Raw genomic sequence first — 20,668 nt, 5'->3', positions numbered from 1 at the left:
CTATGGACTTCTGTTTCTTCATTTGTAACCTAGGAATTATAAAAATAGTTTCTTCTTTGTGAGGTTCTTCTTAGGATAATCTTAAGTGGATATTATATTTAGACCATTTAGAACAGAACTTAACACACATAAAAAAAATCAATATATATCAGCTACCTTTATTACATTAATACCCACCATCATTTAATGAGTCCATGCTGCTAGACTGAGCATTGATGCCATGTATTACCACTTATATTGAAGGCCAAGAATCATTTGAGTCACAGGACCATTTATAATGTGCAGCTCCAGTGGTCGCCATGAATTTTCTGGCATCAGAATATATATAATCTGTAGAGCATGGAAAATTGATGCTCTAATTTTGACATCCCATCACAACAGTACTAGTAGTACTGGCTAAAACATAATAAATTACAACTACACTAATAGTTGTATAAAGCCAATTCAGTTCTCTCTTACCATTTCATATAATGACCTCATTATGGTTAAAACAGCTCAGGAATATATCGGAAACCTAATATTTCCATTTGACACAAATATAACTATACTCCAGAAAGGAAGAGTGAATTGGCCAAGACCACACAGCCAGAAGAGGGTAAAGGCAAGGTTAGAAGGCTTTCTTTTGACTATCAGGTCTACTGGTTCCCTCTCAGGTGTGCTTCCTAGCTCACTGGGCTGTGTTTTGTCTCAGCGATCATCCTGTCACCTTGCCATCTGCCTTCTGTTATTTTTTGGCCCTTGACCCAGACACTGTGGACAACCCAGTAGAGGAAAGAATTTAAGAGAATGGACTCTGGAATGAGAGAGGCTGAGTGCTATCTCTCCCATGTGGAAGCTCCATGACTTTGGCCAAGCCACTTGACCTCTCTAAGCAGCAATATGCTAGTATTAGCTTGCCAGGGCTGCCATAACAAAATACCACACAGTGAGTGGCTCAAACAACATAACTTTACTTTTTCACAATTCTGGAGGCCAGAACTCCAAGATCAAGGTGTTGGCAGGATTGGTTCCTTCTGAGCCCTCTCTCCTTGGCCTATAGATGGCCGTCATCAAAACCATAATAGACTCTTAATCATAGCAAACAAACTGAGGGTCACTGGAGGGGAGGGCGGTGGAGGGATGGGGTAACTGGGTGATGGGCATTAAGGAGGGCATGTGATGGAATGAGCACTGGGTGTTACATAAGACTGATGAATCACTGACCTCTACCTCTGAAACCAATAATAATATACTATATGTTAATTAATTGAATTTAATTTTAAAATTTTGGGGGCAGCCCCGGTGGCACAGTGGTTTAGCGCCACCTGCCGCCCAGGGTGTGATCCTGGAGACCTGGGATGGAGTCCCACGTCCGGCTCCCTGCGTGGAGCCTGCTTCTCCCTCTGCCTGTGTCTCTGCCTCTCTCTCTGTGTTTCTCATGAATAGATTAATAAAATCTTTTTTTTTAATTTTTAAAGATGGCTGTCTTCACAACACCTTCCCTCAGCATATTTCTGTGTCCAAATTTCCTTCTTTTATAATAACACCTGTCATTTGGGTTAGCATCCACCTTAAAGACCACATTTTAACTTAATCGCCTCTTTTTTGTTGCTTATTTGATTAATTTTTATATTCTTTTATTTTTTGTTTAATCTCTGCATTCTTTTATTTTTTATTAACTTTTTAATTTTAATTCCAGTATAGTTAACATATGGTGTTATTATATTAGTTTCAGGTGTACCATATAGTGATTCAACAATTCTGTACATCACCCAGTGCCCATCGTGTTAACTGTACGCCTTAATCTCCATCATCTATTTCACGTACCTGCCTACCCTCTCTGGTAAACATCAGTTTGTTTTCTATAGTTGAGAGTCTCTCTGTTTTTCAATTACCTCCTTAAAGAACCTATCTCCAAATACAGTCATATTCTGAGGCACTGGTGGTTAGCATGTCAACATCTGAATTTGGGGCAACACAATTCAGTTATATAACAACCCCCATCTCTAAAATGGGCTGATTGGGCACCTGGGTGGCTCAGTTGGTTAAGCACCTGCCTTTGGCTCTGGTCATGATCCCGGGGTCCTGGTCCCATGTTGGGCTCCCTGCTCAGCGGTGAGTTTGGTTCTCCCTCGACTCCTCCCCTCATTCATACTCTCTCTCTCAATCTCTCCCTCAAATGAATAAATAAAATCATTTTGTAAAAAATTTTAAAATGGACCAATAATCATAGCTATCTCATAATGTTGTTTTAATGATTAAATGATATGACGCATGTAAATTATTTAGCACAGTGCTTGGTACCTAAAAGAGCTTTTTATTGCTAAATGGTAAATACTACTATTATTACTATTAATAGAATGGTTACAAGTCATAAACTCAGCATCTCTCTGTAATCATGCAGAAGTTTGGATGAAGAGTAATACAGACTAACGTTTTCAGGCACCAAGGAGCCTCGGAGAGCTTAATTAAAGTGGGCCTACAACAGTGTGCTCTGAATGCACCCCGCCTTGGGCCTGAAGACTGCCTTCCCTCAGGCTGCCCCCCACAAGCACTGAGCACAGCAGGGGTGGAAGGCAGGCCCTTTCCTGCAAGAGGCAACTGGCCTTGCAAAACCTCCCAGTACTGGGGTGCAGTCTGCGGCTTTTCCTCCCAAAACCTTCCTGCCCTTTCTCCTACACAGATAGCAGTGACGTCCAAACACTCTCCCCTCGGCTCGTTCCCTGTCTGCTCTCAATAAATCTCTTGGGCACGTGTTCCTGTCTTCTTAGAGGACCTGAACCAGCACAAGCACCTGTGTGCGCATGATGCTGTCAGAGACACCCTGTTTCCAGAGGAAGGGCACGACTGTATGGGAGGCAGAGAGAGAGATTAGTGGGATCTAGGGGAAGATAGGCCCCAAGGAAGGGGTGTGTGGGCTCCCCAGGTAGCAGGCCCTATAGCTATAGGACCTTGAACCACCCTCCCTCGAGCTGGAGATGGGATGTGGGGAGCGATGGAGAGGAGGGCTGGGCGCTCCGCCCCAGTTTCCCTTGCCTAAAGTGCTTGCAGAGTCAGCCTACTTCAAGCCACCAGACCCGCACAGACATGGATCCACCACCAGAGGGAGGGACCTCCTGAGGTGTTGCTGTGTCCCTCGCACACCCTGGTTATGGCAGGGGGGGACCCACATCAACTAAAAGCTCCTTTCAACCAGGCTGGGCCCTCAGGGACAGATTGGGTTTGTTTTGTTTTGTTTTGTTTTGTTTTGTTTTGTTTTTAAGACTTTATTTATTTGAGAGAGAGAATGAGAGAGCACAAGCAAGGAAAGTGGGAGAAGCAGGCTCCCCACTGAGCCGGGAGCTCCATGCGGCCTCGATCCCAGGATCCCTGGACCGTGACCTGAGCGGAAGGCAGACGCTCAACACCTGAGCCCCCCAGGCGCCCCCGATTTCTACCTCTTTTTTTTTTTTTTTTTTTTTTAAGCAGCATACTAGAGCAACATTTCTCGTGTAGCCCAGCTCAGAGAGGAAGGTTTTTCAACCACGTTGGGCGTGGACCTAAGAGGCCAGGCTCCACCAGGCTCGGGGAAGCCCGGCTTGAGGCCTCCGAGGCGCCGAGCGGCCCTCGCGGCGCCCCAGGTCCTCGCGCAGTGGCGGGTCCCAGAGCAGCCTCCCCACCAGGGAGGGGCGGTTCGCAGACGCCGGGTCGGGCGACAGCGTCCCTGGTGGCGCCTGAGGACCGGGCACCTTCCACGCCCTAGTCCTTGGCTTTCACCAGCGCGGTAGGTGTTGAGTGAATGCGGGCCCCTCCGAGAAGGTGCGCGTGGTGAGCGAGGGAGGCGGGAGAGTCTCGCCTCATCTTCAGCCTCGTCTTCAGCTCCGCGCGGCGGGGAGCGGGGGCGCGGCCGACCCCTACCGGCTGGAGGGGCCCTGCTGGAGCCGCTGGGCACGCCCCGCCGCGGGGCGCCCGCCAGGCACTGCCCGGAGCAAGTGTGTTTGCTTGTTCCTTTGTTTTTCTAAAGAGGGTTGGGGTCCTCTGGAGGAGAAGAAACTCTTTCTTAAGAAGTAGCGGCTGGGGATCCCTGGGTGGCGCAGCGGTTTGGCGCCTGCCTTTGGCCCAGGGCGCGATCCTGGAGACCCGGGATCGAGTCCCACATCGGGCTCCCGGTGCATGGAGCCTGCTTCTCCCTCTGCCTGTGTCTCTGCCTCTCTCTCTCTCTCTCTCTCTCTGTGACTATCATAAATAAATGAAAATTAAAAAAAAAAAAAGAAGAAAAAAAGAAGTAGCGGCTGCAACCGCTGGATCCCAGCGGGGTGCTGCTGTTTGCCTGCGGCCATCGGTAAGATCCGGGACCCCTCGTCCTTGCCCTTGCGGGGAAGCGACCTCGGCCACTTCTCCAAACCCGGGGAGCTGCCGTCTTGGGCTGCGGCCCTTCCACCCGGGGAAGTGCGAGGTGGGCGCCCGGCTGCGGAAGCTGCGGCTGGCCGTCAGCACCACTTGCAGCCCCGTGGGCCCAGGAACCAGGGCACGGTCCGTGTGGTTTTACCAGCGGCCGCAGGGCTTTTTCAAACCCACTCACCTGCTGCTTACGGTATTTATTACGGGTGACCTGTGTCCCTGCTGCCTCCACCCTCAATTCTCACGCTGAAGCCTCAAGCCCCAGGACCTCAGCGCGTGTTAGGACAAAGGCCCTTAAAGAGGCCACAGAGGGAGGTTAGAGGAGTGGGCCCTGATGCAGGAAGGCCAGTGTCCTTGTAAGAAGAAACCTGGACACACAGACATCAGGACGGCACGTCCGCAGACGGACACAGCGAGGAGGTGGCCAGCCTGCAAGCCACCGGGACAGGCCTTCAGGGCATGTCGGACTTGGAGTCTCCAGAACCGTGAGAAAATAAATGTCGGGATCCCTGGGTGGCGCAGCGGTTTGGCGCCTGCCTTTGGCCCAGGGCGCGATCCTGGAGACCCGGGATCGAATCCCACGTCGGGATCCCGGTGCATGGAGCCTGCTTCTCCCTCTGCCTGTGTCTCTGCCTCTCTCTCTCTCTCTCTCTCTCTCTCTCTCTCTCTCTCTCTGTGTGTGTGTGTGTGTGTGTGTGTGTGACTATCATAAAGAAAAAAAAAGAAAGAAAAGAAAAAAAGAAAAGAAATGTCTGCCAAGCGGCCCGGTCTCTGGCACCTGGTTATGGCTTCTGACTTCCCTTCCAGAAGAGTCACCTTTACTCCAGAATGGTTTTTACGCCATCATTGAGTGGCGTCTCTACAGGAAGAAGCAAGGGAACTGAAGGATACGGACCACCTTCCACACAGGTGCTGCGAGAGGCACATATTTACACACAGATAATCTCTCTTCACCCTCAGAACAGTCTTGAAAGGTAGGATTTACCCCTCTCTTCAGCTTGGGGGACTCAGTACATATCAACAATCTGCCCAAGAGCTACCTAGCTACAGCCCACATTTGATGTCGAGCCTGCTCCTGCCCGTGAGCCACAGGACCCAACCAGAAGGCACCTTCCAAATATCAGGTGCTCCACCTAGGCAGATATTTTCAAAGGTTCTGGAGAAGGAAAATTGAAGAAGGACTGAGGGAACAGATGTGCCCTAGAATCAGACAGTCCTGCATCAGATGCTCAGTCTGGCATTTATTAGCTGTGTAATGACGTAAAGTATATAAATAAGGCTCTTCACATCATTCCTAGCACTTGATAAATAATCAATTCATGGTAACTTTTAAAGAAGGGGGGTTACTTAAAATCTGACTCCTAGAGGGTTTGGGGATTTGAGATACAATCTCATCAGTGCAGCTCTCAAGACCTCAAATTCAAAAAGATCTCAATAAAACCTAACTCCTACCCTATCAAACCTGGGATACTATCTATATTTTTTTTTTGTAATTTTTAAAACCAGTATCTCCTCTTCCAGTAGGCTATATGATAAGTTCAAAGTCAGGAACCAAGTATCCCAGCACCTAGCACAGTCACACCGATTTTGAAGTGTTAACCTGTTTTTATTTTCCTCCTGGTGACTCTATCCTTTCCTGTCCCCTCATTCAAGCAGAGTCAATGCTTATCAGGGAATGATAAGGTGGACAATGAGAAAAAAATAAAAGAAAATAAAAATATTTGGTCTCTGTGACTTTTTTTATCCCAAAAACCTGAGCTACAGGTGACAAACTGACAGCTCAAAGGCCAGTCGGGCCCACAGACATGTCTTGTCTGTATGGTTTGGTGCACACGTGTGTGTGTGTGTGTGTGTGTGTGTGTGGTTTTTTAGAATTTGGATTGATTTCCAGAGTTTAAAAATCAGGAGAGTGCTTCCAAATAAAAATAAAAAGATATGTTCAGGTCCTAACCTCTGATAGCTGTAAATATGACTTGATTTAGAAATAGGGTCTCTGCATATGTCATTAAGACAAGGTCCTGCGGGATGAGGGTGGGTGTGTATCCAATGACCGGTGTTCCTGTAAAAAGAGGGGAATTTGAACACAGACACAGAAGCTCGGGAAGGAAAGCCGTGTGACAAGAGAGGCAAAGACTAGAGTGACCGTGCGGGTCTCCACGCCAAGGAGTGCCAAGGGTTACCAGCAGCCACCAGCGGCAAGCAAGAGGCCAAGATAAATCCTCCTTCAGAGCCTCACAGGGAGCATGGTCCCACCAACCCACTGATTTTGGACTTCTGGCCTCCAGAATGGTGAGAGAATAAAAAGACATCAGCCGTGCCATTTGTGGTACTTGGTTGACACCGAATTAGGAAAAAAATAATGCAAGGGGCACATGACACAGGGTTTAACATCCTGGCAAAGGCCAAAAAAAGCCTTTTAATGGGCTATTCATGTGGCCCTCAGAAGCTCAAAGTAGGGACGCCAAGAGGAGCCTGACAACCTCTCTTTTAAAAAAAAAAAATAATAATTGTGTACTGATTTCTAATCATTATTGCATTGTGGGCAGAGATTAGCCACTACGGTGTTTTAAAAAAAAAAAAAAATGACTCAAGTGTTTCTGGTGGGTGGGTAATTGAGCAGAGCCCATCACTGAAGGAGATCGGACTGTCCCTGACTTTTGCCTTTCACCTTGACCTTGAGGGACTTCCCGCTCTGAATAAGAAGCTAAAGGTGGGGACCTGGAGGAGTCAGGTCATGATTTAATCAGCATGTCCAATGTTGTTCCTCTTGCCTCTCATACTCATGTCAAGGGCAGGATAACCAAGGCTGTAAGAATATTCTTCTTTGGGTTCAGGGGCTCGCTTCCTCTCCCCGCCTTCACTGTCCAATAAACCTAAAGTAAAGGCCTATTTCATTGTTTTAGTAACTGTTATAACGGACCATTTGGATGAATTCCTGAGGATTAGGTTGGCTCTCTTCTACTCCTCTAGCTAAGATGTTGAGGTCCGTGATCTGGAATACAAAAATTCATGACACACTTTCAACATTAACCATTGAGAATCATTCAGTAAGTAGGTGTCCCTTTAACTTTTTCCATTTTTCAAGAAAGATGCCAGACCTGTTATGGCAGATCATAGGAAAAAAGGATCAATAGGCTCAAAGAAAGTAGACACGCTCTGTAGATTTACTAGATGGGGCGGATCACCCCATGGGCTAAGTGCACCCTCGGGCAGCCTGAGGGACCACAGGCCCTTCACAGGGCAGCAGGAGCAGGACAGCCTGTCCCCCCACAGGCCTCACACGGTGGCAGGAGCTGCCAGAGCCAGAGGGCGGACTGGGCGGCTGGGGAGGTGGTGGGCAGCACTTTAAGGTCAAGGACAAGGGCAAGCAGGTCACAGTGGCATTTGGAGAACCTGACTGAGAGGAGCTGCCAGACGTGAGGCTGAGCACCGAGCAGGGACAAGAGTGGGACACGCAGGGACCCCTTCAGGGTGTTCGTGGACACGCAGCACAGAGCCACCCCTCCGCAGCTGATGTATACAGCAGGCCCGGCTGGTGGATGGTGGTCACCCTCTGCTCTCCCCAGGCGGTTCCGGGGCACTGGCTGTGCAGGAACTGGGGGACAGACATAGAGGCGGTGCGGGGTGTTCCTCACCAAGCCTCTTACCCCCAGCCCCACGTCCAATGCCCGGCCCTATCCTCAAGGGGCCCACTCGGCTCTTGGGGGCAAATTGTGTATGTCACACTCCTTGCACCCAGAAAGGGTAGCATTTCATCCCACCTGGGGCTGCCTCACTGCCCCCTCCCTGTGTGAGTCAGCCTTGCCCCCCATGGCTCGCACTATCCCGATGAGCAACACCAAAGACCGAGACACTCAATTCATGGCAAAACAGGTACAGCAGGAGACACACAATGACAGAACCCATGGGTCCTGCCTTAGGCTGCCCCGTGGAGAAGCTGGTGGCCCGGGGGACCTAGGGGACTCCATGGTGGAGGGTCCACCTTCCACTCAGGGCATGACCCTGGAGTCCCGGGATCAAGTCCCACATCGAGCTCCCCACAGGGAGCCTGCTTCTCCCTCTGCATGTGTCTCTGATCCTCTCTCTGCATCTCTCATGAATAAATAAATAAAATCTTTTAAAATTTTTTTAAAAATTTAAAAATAAATAAAAATAAAATGGTAACTACAACAGTCCCCACCCCATAGGGCTTAATAGAATTAAGTGTGTTTGCGGTGCCTAGAACAGATAACGTGTGCCAGTGTGATTTGATGACCCTATGGTGTCGTGTAAGTTGAACAAACCTGCGTGCCAATTTCTAGATAGCAACTTCCTGATGTAATGCCTTCTGCATCAGATGTCCCATTAGTAGACTATCCATGAGAATAGTCTTGCTTCCTACACCTCTGAACTATTGCTGTACTTTTAGCCGATTAAATTGTTCAGCTGCTTTTTTTTTTTTTAATCAATGACCCTTCTCCAGGAATGATGCCTGACCGTCATCAGCCCCAAGCGCTAACTTCAGATGTTTCTTATGCACTTGTCACTCCCCCGACCACGAGGAGCCCTCAATACTTAAAAAGCACCCCAACAGAAGGGCCTGGGTGGCTCATTCCGTTAGGCATCCAGCTCCTGGTTTCCACTAAGGTCAGGATCTCAGGGTCATGAGACTGAGCCCCATGTTGGGTTCCACATGAAGCTGGGAGCCTGCTTGAGATTCTCTCTCTCACTCCTTTCCCTCCCCCTCTGCACCTCTCCCCCACCTCATACACACGCCAATGCTGTCTCTCAAATAAATAATTTTGTGACCAAAGCACCCCAAGAATTCCGTTTAGATGTTTTTGGTAAAAAAAAAAAAAATCAGCAAGGGGAGGGACTGTTCATTACAGACCTGGCCCTGAGTGAGGCACTTTATGTATAAAAATCTTACAGACAAGGTGAATACCAAGCATGCGGCAGACTTGGTCTCGCTAGAGGAGCCCTAATTCTGGAGCTCGGCTCGAAGACCCCCAGAGCTTAGGGTCAACTTGGATTGCTGGTTAACTATGCCTTTTTTTTTTTAAACCTTCCTCTGCCAATAATTTCCTTCTAGGATCACTGAAAGAAGGGGTTTGAGTTTGGCTTTGTTTTTTCCCAAGTCGTCTACCATTAAGACACATGCATTTAGTGTCTTCTGCATCTCAAGCTCTGTTAGCGATTTTTCTATTGTGTTGGGATTTACTTCCAAGGAAAGCATTCAGAATCTTAAACACATAGCTCAGTTTTGGGTTGAGGTCGTACAACTTGGAAATCACACATTTGGTCATATGTCAAAGCAAACCCATCTGGCAAACAAAAGATTATCTTTGAGTGGGTCATCTAATCACACATCACAAAACTGGCTCTTAGGATAAGTCTCTTACCAAAGACAGTGACTCCATTTCAAAAAAGCAAGTCCACCTAATGTCGGAAAGAAAATTTCTAAGTGCTTCCTTGTCAAATATGATATAAACTAAGGCACAGAGTTTGGTGATTATAAAGGTGATTATGGTCAACTATAGTCCAAAGTCATGGTTTTTGTTCTTGACTTTGTCAGAGTCCTTTGTCATCATATCTGAATATGCCAATCAGACCATCGTGGTGTCCTTTTTTGTTTTTAATCAAATGAACGCCACCACAGGAAGATGGACATTCCCCAGGGAGTGCGCAACACAAAACCCAAACATTCTTAAAAGAAAAGGTCATTATCATCATTTCCTATGTTTGGCTGGTTTGTCCTGCTGTCAACTAGGTTTTTATCCATACATGATAATTCAGTGTAGGTCTAATTGAAATCTTTGTGTTTTTAGCTTTTACATTAATGAAGGGCCGAACCCAGTTCTCTTACTATGAAAGCTCATCAAGAGTGATACAGTGGAAATTTGACCCCGAAAGGAGCCCCTATGTTGGAAAACCCCAAAGAATGGAATGAATCTCTGTGTGCCAAGAAGTAGTCCTCTGCAGGCTAAAGTTTTTTAATGTAAGGGATAACATATAAAAGTTCAAAGCCATTTTCATTCATCAGGATTAGTAATAGTCATTCAAATATATAAAAATATTACCAAGAGTATTTTTCACATTTATCTACATCAGAGGGTTTAAAGAAGTCATCTTACCTTGTACGTAAGGACTGCTTATTAATTCATCTCTAAAACCTAGAAAGGCTATGTCTATTTTAAAAAATCACAAATTAAAATGTCATAGCAATTCATTCATTTATGGCAAACCCTCCTTCCAATAATAATGTATTTTACTTTTAAAAAAGATTTATTTTTTGGTTTGGACAAAAACATTCACTTTAATGATAATACATAATATCTTCCCACTATAGCCATGTAAAGTTTTTTTTTTACCTAAATATAAATTTTTAAAGATACTTTCTTCAAACTATTGTGTAACTATTCTTTTCTTTCAAAACCACACAGTCAGCAACCACTGTATATAGTTTATAGAGCAAACCAAACACATATATCTAATTTTCACTTAGAGTGAAACATTAAGTATTATTTCAACTAAAAGCATAGCCATGTATCAGGGGTTCCTGATTTTGTCATTAGTACTGAATTAACAGGGACTATTTTCTTCCTCTGTCTTTTCTTATTCAAAGCCAAACACACAATATGCAGTATCACCATCTCCAGTAAGTACTAATACTGCTGTATAAGCACAGTGCCTGTCTTGCTATTTTCCTAATTCAACCCTATACTTTCGATGGATCTTTGTTCTTTCTTCCAGACACAGTGTATTGGAGCTGAAGGGGCTCCAGCAGCCGTGTAATCTGACCTACCCTCTCTTTTAGAAAAAAAAAAAATGTGGCTTTTAAAATATGAAACAAAGTCTTTCAAACATTGGTGATACGAAACTACTCAGAAATAAACCTTAAGTTTGCATTCAAACTTTACCTTTGTAAAATCCCCAAGGAATCTCCCACGGCGTTCTTCACTCCTTCCTTTCCAGGTTTCAGGATTTTTTCCTTGAAGGTATCAAATGCTTTAAAAGGCATTTTGAAAAGGTGAGAGGGCCCTCCAGGAGCTGGTCAAGTCTCAGAAACTGTCATCCTTTCTCATCTGCAGCCTGGGGACCGCTCTGCCTTCCTCCTCGATGAGCACCCCGAAGTCAGATCTCATGAAGGTAACTGCTTAAATCAGTGAGGAGCCCAGAGCCAGCCCAGATCTTCCTAGAGGAGCCGACCCACCCTCCTTTAAGCCACCGCCCCCCCTCCCCCGCCCCCCAGAGGCCAAGGAGCGCGCACTGGGAGTTCGCGCCGGGAGCCCGGGCTCCGCAGCAGCCTGTGGCTCCGGCGCCGCAGCCACGCTCAGGCTCGGCCGCCCGGCTCCCTGCCTGGGGCGCAGCTGGAGAGGCCGCGGTTCCAGCCCCGGGCGTCCTGAGCCCCGCAGCAGCCTCCGCGGCCTCTCCCCAGCCTCCCCTGCTGCCTCTGGCCGCACCCCCTCCCGCCTCCCTCGGCCCAGCCCCGCTCTCCCGGAGCGATCCTTTCCCAGGGGACGCTGTACAAACCACCTGGCACCTGCCCCTCGGCCCTGGGGCTTGGCCACTGGGGCTGCTAACGGGCTGTCCGCAGCAGACCCCCCGGGGCAGGGGGTGGGGGGGTGCGAGAAGCATTCTCCCCTCCAGGCTTCGCTGAGGTCTAGCCTTAGTGACAGGCTTCCGGACACACTCTGCCTCGTACGCCCTCAGGGGAGCCAGGAAACAGGTTTCTAACCGCCCACCAGTGTGCATGTGGGCCCTGGGGGAACACTAGCCCTCGGGGGAGGGGGGGCTGCCTGCCAGAGGCAAGGAAAGGAGGTGGGGCTCCTGAACAGCGCAGATGCCCAGGTGCCCTCGGGAGCACCCTCCCTGATGGTCTCTCCTGGACAGAGCAGGACTGATAAGGTGCCCTTGGGGACTAATGGTCCCCAAGCTCCAGAACAGGGAAAATGCACAGGAGCCCGCGGGAGCACTCTCACTGACGGTCCCCCAGCTCCTGAACACAGCAGATGCCCAGGTGCTCTCGGGAGCACCCTCACTGATGGCACCAGAGCTCCTGAACAGAGCAGATGCTCAGGGACCCTCGGGAGCACCCTCCCTGATGGCACCCCAGCTCCAGAACAGGGCAGATGCTCAGGAGCCCTTGAGAGCACCCCGACTGACGGTACCTGAGCGGCCCGAGGACCCGCTTGGATCTCTTCACTGGTCCTCATCGTCCTGAAGTAAAATCCAAGTTCTTCATTATTATCTCCTGGGGCTCGGAAGGCCCTCCGTGGAACCTGGCCATGTTTCTCATCACTCTGCTCCTTCCTCGAGCTCCATCGCACCTCTGGGATTTGCTCAGGTTTGTACCCTCTTGCTCGCTAACCCTCTACACCCTTCATCTCGAAAATATCAGGGGATTCCTAACCCCCCCCCCCCAGACATCCGTTCCTCTGCTGACCCTCCCAGACAGGGTGCTCCTCCTCCATGCCTCCGAATCACCTGCCCAGTGCCCCAGGAGGCCCCGGCACCCAGGGGCGACGATGCTGCAGGGAAGAAACAGCTTCTGTCCACAAGGCTCCAGCGCCCCAGCCTCGCAGGCTTCGCGGGCCTGATGAGTCCTGCGCTTTAGGCTCTCAGGTTCCCCCCCAAGTCTCATCCACAGGACTGATCACGGCCATCTGCCAGCTGCAGGCCTGTCCTCCAAGATTTGAACTAAATTATCCAAATCCGAACTGGATCCTCGGTAGAGTGAAGACCACCGCCGATAACAACTATTATCATGATCATAGCCGATATCCTATCGAGCTCCATGGCCCAAATTGAGCACACTTCGTGTATTACCACAATCTTCCCAACACTGCTTTGTGATTGGTGACTCATTGTTTTTTTCAATTTCACTAACAGGAAACTGAGGCAGAGATGTTGGACTTGCCAGGTGTCAGATCCAGACAGCCTCGCTCCGGGGGTTCTCACCTGCCTTTCTATCTCTCTCCTCTCCCTTTCTATCTCTATCCACCCCCTCTGCACTGCCTCCTCTGACTTTACTGAGGAATATTTTGTATATTCTAGAGGTCACCCTTCCAAGCAGACGTGATTTTTAGTAAATTTACCAAGTTGTGCAATAATGGCGGGTATTGTGTGCTGAAGCTAAATCACCAAGCAGATAGAACATAACATGTCTATCGCCCCCAAAACACCCTCTAGAGTCCGTGTTAATTCCCATCTCCCAATCCCACCCCTAGCCCCAGGGTACCATCAATCTTCTTTCCCTACATGTGGTTTTGTCTTCTCTGGACACTTCATATAAATGGGATCATTCAATATATGCTCTCCTGTGTCTGACTTCCTTCACTTAGTATAAAATTTTGAGGTTTGTTCACATCACAGCTCACATCAGTAGTTTGTTCCTTCTTTTTTTTCTTCTCTGTGGAATATTTCAATACATAGACTTACCACATGATGTCTATCCATTGACCCGTTGATGGACATTTAGGTTATTTCCGATCTCTAGTTATTATGCATAAAACGGTCAAGAATCTGCCCACGCCAAGTCTTTGCATGGATGTATCTCTTCATTTCCCTTGGGGAAACACCAGGAGTGAAATTGCTGGGTCATATTTTCAGTATATGTTTAACTTTTTAAGACACTGCAAAATTAAAGTGGCTGCGCGATTTTATATCCCCCCAGCAGTCCATATGAGGGCTCCCGTTTCCGCCCACCCTCCTCAATGTCTGCCAACTTTTTAGTATGAACATTCTAAGTAGGTTTTTAAATGGTGTCTCACGATCCCTGGGTGGCGCAGCGGTTTAGCGCCTGCCTTTGGCCCAGGGCGCGATCCTGGAGACCCGGGATCGAATCCCACGTCAGACTCCTGGTGCATGGAGCCTGCTTCTCCCTCTGCCTGTGTCTCTGCCTCTCTCTCTCTCTCTCTCTGTGTGACTATCATAAATAAAAAATAAAAAGAAAAAAAAAGAAGTGGTGTCTCATTGTGGTTTTAATTTGCATTTCCCTGATGACTAATGACACTGACCACCTTTTCATGTGCTTATTTAGCCATTTTTATCTCTTTTTTGGTGAAATTTCTATTCAGGTATTTTAAACATTTTTTTAAATGAGATTCTGGTCTTGTTATTGAAACGTACATGTTTTCAACCCTTTTCAGATGATGCGTTTTGCAAATATTTTCTCTTGGCCTGCCATTTGTCTTTTCATTTTCTTCATGCTATATTTTGAAGCCCAAAAATGTTTGATTTTGATCAAGTCCAATTTCAGTTTTTTCTTTTACACACTGTGCTTCTGTTCAAACTTCAAAATAATCTTTGGCTAATGTAAAGTCTTGAAGATTTTCTCTTTTTTTCCTCTACAGGTTTTATTGTTTCAGCTCTTCTATTTAAGTCCATGATAATTCTGAGTTCATATTTATATATGGAGTGAGGTACACATTGAAATTCATCATCATTTCCTGTGTGGATATCCAGTTGTCCCAGCACAGTTTGTTAGAAAGGCTATCCTGGATTAATTGCCTTGGCACCTTGTCATCAAAAAATCAGTTGAACATAAAGATTTATTTCTAGACTGCCAATTCTTTCTATTGATCTTCATGTCTATCCTTAGGCCAGGACACACTGTCCTAACTGTGGCTTAATGGTAAGTTTTGAAATTGGGAAATAAAATTCCTCCAATTTTATTTTATTTTTTTAAATTTGTGTTTTGGCTATTCTAAGTCTTTTATATTTCCATATAAATTCTAGGAGTGGCTTGTCGGTTTCTGCAAAAATTCCTGCCAGCCCTGTGTTCCTCAAAGGATAATTTTTGGCCACCCACCTTGCCACCCACAAACCCCCAAAGGCTAAGGATGCTCAGACCACAGGACATTATGCATCTCATCACTCCACCTGTTTCCCAAAAAGCCCACTTGTTCATCAAAAGCGAATCTAATCACCATAGGATAAGCACACTGTCTTGCTATAGAAAGCATCCCCTAGTAGAACTTTGGGCCCACTTCTCAGTCTCCAGATGTTGTTGGGTTGCTCACATCTTAGGGCACACAGTGGAGGTGCTTCCAGACAAAGACCACATGAACCTCTTTCTGAAGGATCACGGCTGGTGACAACACTAACCATTCCTGAAGAAGTGGCCTTCATATTGCTCACAAAACACACTTAAGTCTACAAAAGTCTCTTGGCGGTGATTGAGACGATTGATAATGGTAATAACTAACATTTGAGGAGTAGTTTCTGGGTGTCAGACTTTGAGCCCTCAACTAATGACTGTTTGAGGTAGGTATCATTATCATGCCCCCTACAGATGAGGAAAATGAGGCGCAGAGAGGTTAACTTGCTTAAGTGCACACAGCAAAGACACTGAACAGAGAGATGGGAGATGGACCCAGGCGGTCTGGCATCTGAGCCTGTCCTTTTAGCTCCCACACTAGGACTGTTGATACGAGACACAAGGAAACATAAAGCCAGACTTTTAAAGAATTGAGGCTCATTTTATGTATTGATCTGTTGTTTCTCTTGAAGGCCTATGAGGTGGCGGCCCTGTGGGGGCACAGCGAAAGGTTGAGATGTGCTATGGCTTTTGAAGAGACAAACCAACCAGAAGACGAGCCCGTGTATCGTAGTGAGTGCCCCGTATGGCGTTACGGGCAGGGTCACCTCCCTGGCTTGCTGACAGGGCGTGGGAGAGGCTTCCTAGGTGAGGGACACGGCAGTGCCACTTCTCAGGGGTGACACAGTGAGGTAAACAGGAGGGGAAAAATACGTGGGAACAGACTTACCAGGGAAAACACGCCACCTGAGGGAACCTGGGGTGGGCCCTGTGGTAGAACCAGGGCCGGAGTGGTGCTCTTGAGGTTTGCCCAATGAGCTGTTAAACATGGGGTCCCCATCTCCAGATGGCACAACATGGGGAGCGGAGGCCCCAAGGGCCAGGAAACTCTAGTTCCCACCTGCTTGGGGATGCACACACTGAAGGTTTGTTAGAACAGATTCCAGCCATCACCATGCATTAGATGACTTCCTAGCCTCCTGAACCAAAAAAGTCTCCTCCCTTGGAGAAAATATTAACTAAGACATCTTTAGAAACACTTGTCCCCGGGGGCACCGGGGGGGAGGGGGGTTGCTCAGTGGGTTAAGCGTCTGCCTTCGGCTCAGGTCATGATCCCGGGGTCCTGGGATCGGGTCCCTGCTCAGCAGAGAGCCTGCTTCTCCCTCTCCCCACTGCTGATGCTCTCTCTCATTCTTTTTCTCAAATAAATAAAATCTATTTAAAAAAAAAAAAAAAGAAGAAGAAGAAAAGAAAAAGAAAAAGAAAGAAAAGAAATCCTCATCCAGACCACGGCATCCTGCATTGTGGGGGAACATCATCGCTTGCACGGCGATGGGCCTCCGCGTGCACTGCAGGCCCCACGTCCGCGCCCACTGCCGGAGGCCCGGGGCGGGCTCCTGGACCGCGCCGAGGCCTCAGATGCCAGAGTCGCCCGGTAACTTTACGCTGGCGCCGGAAGACCGCGGGTTGGCTTGCGGGCCCGGTGCGGCCACGCTCCCCCGCCGACCGCAGGCCCGGGTACACCGACCGCAGGCCCGGGTACACCGCCCGGCGCAGGGCGACGGAGCGGAACGAGGCTTCACGGGGTGAGCTGGTCTCTGCTTGTAAGGGCGCCCAGCTCCTGTGTCTGGACCCAGTGGTCCTTCTACCCTCGGGTTTCGTGAAACACCCGCACCCCTATAAGCAAACTGACTTTCTGTAGCTAAAAACAGATTCTGCTCCTGGCTGATACAGCCTTTGACTCCTGCGAGGAGTTAAAACCCAAATCCTGTGCCTCCAGGACGGCCCGGCCCGCACCCTACCTGCAGGCCTGACCAGCCAGGGAAACGACAGGTAGGATGCTTGTCGCCAACAGTGAAAAGAGCAGAGCTCATGGGCTGGTTTTGAGCCAAGATATTCCAGCCTACGCTGGGGGGTTGAGAGGGACTAAGCAAACGAATCCCAAACACCCCAAAGATAATTATCCAAGAGCATAATCCCATCAAACCTGATCGAAGTGTTAGGTGGAGAATTTTACCCAGGCCTAGAGCTCATGACCAAATCACTCACCCTTTTGGATGAGAAACTTCATAAGGAAACAAAGGTAATGGAGAAAACCAATCATCCTGAGGCCCCTTCTCTCCTGAATTCTGTGCCAGCATTTCCAGCCAATTCCTTCCTCCACCCCAACTCTGCACAACTCCTACCTGTCTTCTAGCACATACGGAGACCTGCATAAAACTGTCCATTTTTTTTCTAGGACTTCTCTCAACCTTTTAAAATTTGAAATTCTGGGGCACCTGGGTGGCTCAGCAGTTGCGCATCTGCCTTCGGCCCAGGGCGTAATCCTGGAGTCCTGGGACGGAGTCCCACATCGGGTTCCCTGCATGGAGCCTGCTTCTCCCTGCCTGTGTCTCTGCCTCTTTCTCTGTGTCGCTCATGAATAAACAAGTAAAAATTTTAAAAATAAATAAAATAAAATTTGGAATTCTGTTGTTGATGACTATCATTAGTACTAATCATAATGTATATGAAATGATCTTTTTTCAATACGCAGCCATGTTTACCATTTATCTGTTTATTAACAGCCAAGGTTGGATGCATGCAAAGTAGTTTCCAGTATCTCGTCTGAGTCTCACAACCACCTTGTGGCACAAGGAGCAAAGAGCAAGACCCAACTTTGCCCAAGGTGACCTGACGGGTACAATGTGGAGGCCTGGGGGTGGATCCTTACACCCATTTCCTGAGTTTGTCACACCAAGGTCAGCAGGACACACTGAGATCCTATAATCCTACCACCGAGTGCTGGAGACTGCATTTAACAGGACTTAGGAAAGGTGTCCTCAAAATCTTTGTGCCTTTAAAGGCATCCCTGAGGGCCTCCTGGGGGGGCTCAGTGGGTTAGCATCTGCCTTGGGCCTGGGTCATGACCTGGGACCGAGCTGGGTCAGGCTCCCTGCTCAGCGGGTAGAGGGCTTCTTCCACTCTCCCTGCCCCTCTCCACCCCTGCTCATGTGCTCTCTCTCTCTCTCAAATAAAGAAAATCTTTAAAAATAAATAAATAGGGGAAAAAAACCATCACTGAGCATCGAACTATAGGAAAGCCTGTGCAGCTACTGTGGAAATTTGAGAAATAAATAAAACTGGGTGCTGGTTTTTAAAATTACACACCAAGCTGTTGGCTTTCATTGAAAAGTTCCACTGAACGCCTGGGTGGCTCAGTGGTTGAGCGTCTGCCTTCGGCTCAGGCATGATCCTGGAGTCCCGGGATCGAGTCCTTCATCGGGCTCCCTGCATGGAGCCTGCTTCTCCCTCTGCTTGTGTCTCTGCCTCTCTCTCTCTGTATCTCTCATGAATAAATAAATAAATAAAATCAGAAAGAAAGAAAGAAAGAAAGAAAGAAAGAAGAAAGAAAGAAAGAAAGAAAGAAAGAAAGAAAGAAAGAAAAAAAGAAAGAAAGAAAGAAAGAAAAGTTCCACTGAAAAGTAGGGCCAACGAGTAGTGTCAAGAGAAATCGACATAGAACACTGAAGTCCTATGTCCTAGGCCCTGGACCGAGGTCGCCACTACCCACCCTTCCAAGGTTAGCAGGAACCTTTCACCCATTTATACAGTAATCGCTTCCTCATATGTCTTTTCTGACGTATGAGTTGATATCAGTTTCCTGATACTGATGTATTCTCACCAAGTCAAAGGATAACGCACATACACAAAGTAGAACAACCAAAGAGATATTACCTCCATCTTACAAATAGGGAAACTGAGGCCGAAGCGCAAGAACTTGTCCGAAGTCATGGTTTGTGGTAGAGTCAGGATGTAAACCTTTCTGATTAGAAGTGTTCATTACACCGTGCTGCTGCTGAAGCATCAGGGCCATCAATAAAGCATTGTTCATTAGCCCTGTTCCATTTCAGCAGTGACTGGGCTACTAGAATTCAGTTAGCTTAGCTCTCCATTCCTGAATTTTAGGAATATAATTTTATGCCCATGTTATGTAAACTACATCTCCATAGACTTTGCAAGCATATAGAGACGCCCTGAAAACATATCAAATTCTATTTTTGGTTCACCATTGGAACTGCCTAAATATTAGGTTGTCATTAATTTTTCCCCCATGAAATGAAAATTTAAAAGAAAGTCAAATAATCAAAATACAGACAGGAGGATGTCCACACAGCATGGAATAATTTCTAAGTGTTTCACATTTTTCACAGAATTTGTCCAGGACATGAATCTCTATTTCTTCTATTTATGAAGCACTTTTAACTTCATTCTCAACTGCTTCTTCCAGCCTTAACTACCTAGAGGACCAAGCTGGCCGGACTACCCTGCTTCACTGCGGAAGCTGACCACATGGAGAAGACCAACCACTTCCTTTGAGGTACTAAGCAGAATTGTACTAGAAATGGTTCCCTTATGTATATTCATCTTGGAGAAGCCCATTCCCCACAGGCTCCCTGATCAGACACTTAATTATCAACTCTCAAGTCCGTTTCCTGGCTACCAAGACCAGAGAATGGACTTTTCTTTGACATTGTGCTATTGCTGGATACTCTTGAGCATATATTGGTTCAGACTCAGTCTGATGTCCCCATTTGTTAGTAACTGGGGCAGATACTGGTTCATTTTGTCCCTCAAAACACTCTCATTCTGCTTCACACACAATGAAGAGTGACTTGAAGAAAAGGTTCAGTATCTTAGGTTGTGCCCAAGGCCAAAATATCCTAGGAGATCTGATAAATTAGCCAATGCAGTTAAATCATAACAAGGCCACCTGAACCTGTGAGCAGAAAGCAAGATCAGAGAGGATATTTTGAAGAACCTTTCACCACCTTCATGTTCAAGTGCAGGTGGAACCCAGAGTATCCAGATAACTTCCACATATGGAGCAGCTAACAGGGTTCATATTTGGGGCATGAAGACTCAAGATGAAACAAATCTACACATTTTGGGCACGTGTTTCCTGTGAAGTCCGATCCTTCTCATAAATTCAATACCAGAAATCAGATATTCTTATCAATCTATCACAGCCTGCTGTTATTCAAAAAAACAAAAACAAAAACAAACCCGTACCTGCAATAGTGCGGCTGGAGTAGGCCATTAATTGGGGGACAGTGACACCTCCTGGTAGTTCATAGACTAAGTACATTTATGCTAGACATATTTTTCCCCCTGGAAGACAGCCACTATTTTTTTTTTTTTTTAATTTATGATAGTCACACACAGAGAGAGAGAGAGGCAGAGATACAGGCAGAGGGAGAAGCAGGCCCCATGCACCGGGAGCCCGACGTGGGATTCGATCCCGGGTCT

At 47.4% G+C, this 20,668-nt stretch overlaps 1 protein-coding gene across 3 annotated transcripts in view; it reads right to left on the bottom strand.

The window, feature by feature from the left end:
- SLC17A8 (solute carrier family 17 member 8) overlaps positions 1–20,668 on the bottom strand; it is a 56,945-nt gene that overhangs the window by 34,167 nt on the left and 2,110 nt on the right. For 2 of the 3 annotated variants that reach the window (XM_077846015.1, XM_077846016.1), the window contains exon 1: positions 11,259–11,536. The exons of the other annotated variant lie outside the window; for it this stretch is intronic. In XM_077846015.1, the coding sequence (XP_077702141.1) occupies positions 11,259–11,359 (101 nt within the window). In that variant the 5' untranslated portion in view covers positions 11,360–11,536. Of the gene's footprint in view, positions 1–11,258; positions 11,537–20,668 lie in introns of those variants that run through there. 3 annotated transcript variants of the gene reach the window in all.

This window comes from Canis aureus, chromosome 13, assembly GCF_053574225.1.
Source record: "Canis aureus isolate CA01 chromosome 13, VMU_Caureus_v.1.0, whole genome shotgun sequence".
In the NCBI taxonomy this organism is placed as follows: domain Eukaryota; kingdom Metazoa; phylum Chordata; class Mammalia; order Carnivora; family Canidae; genus Canis; species Canis aureus.
This window is presented reverse-complemented; position numbering and strand designations above follow the sequence as displayed.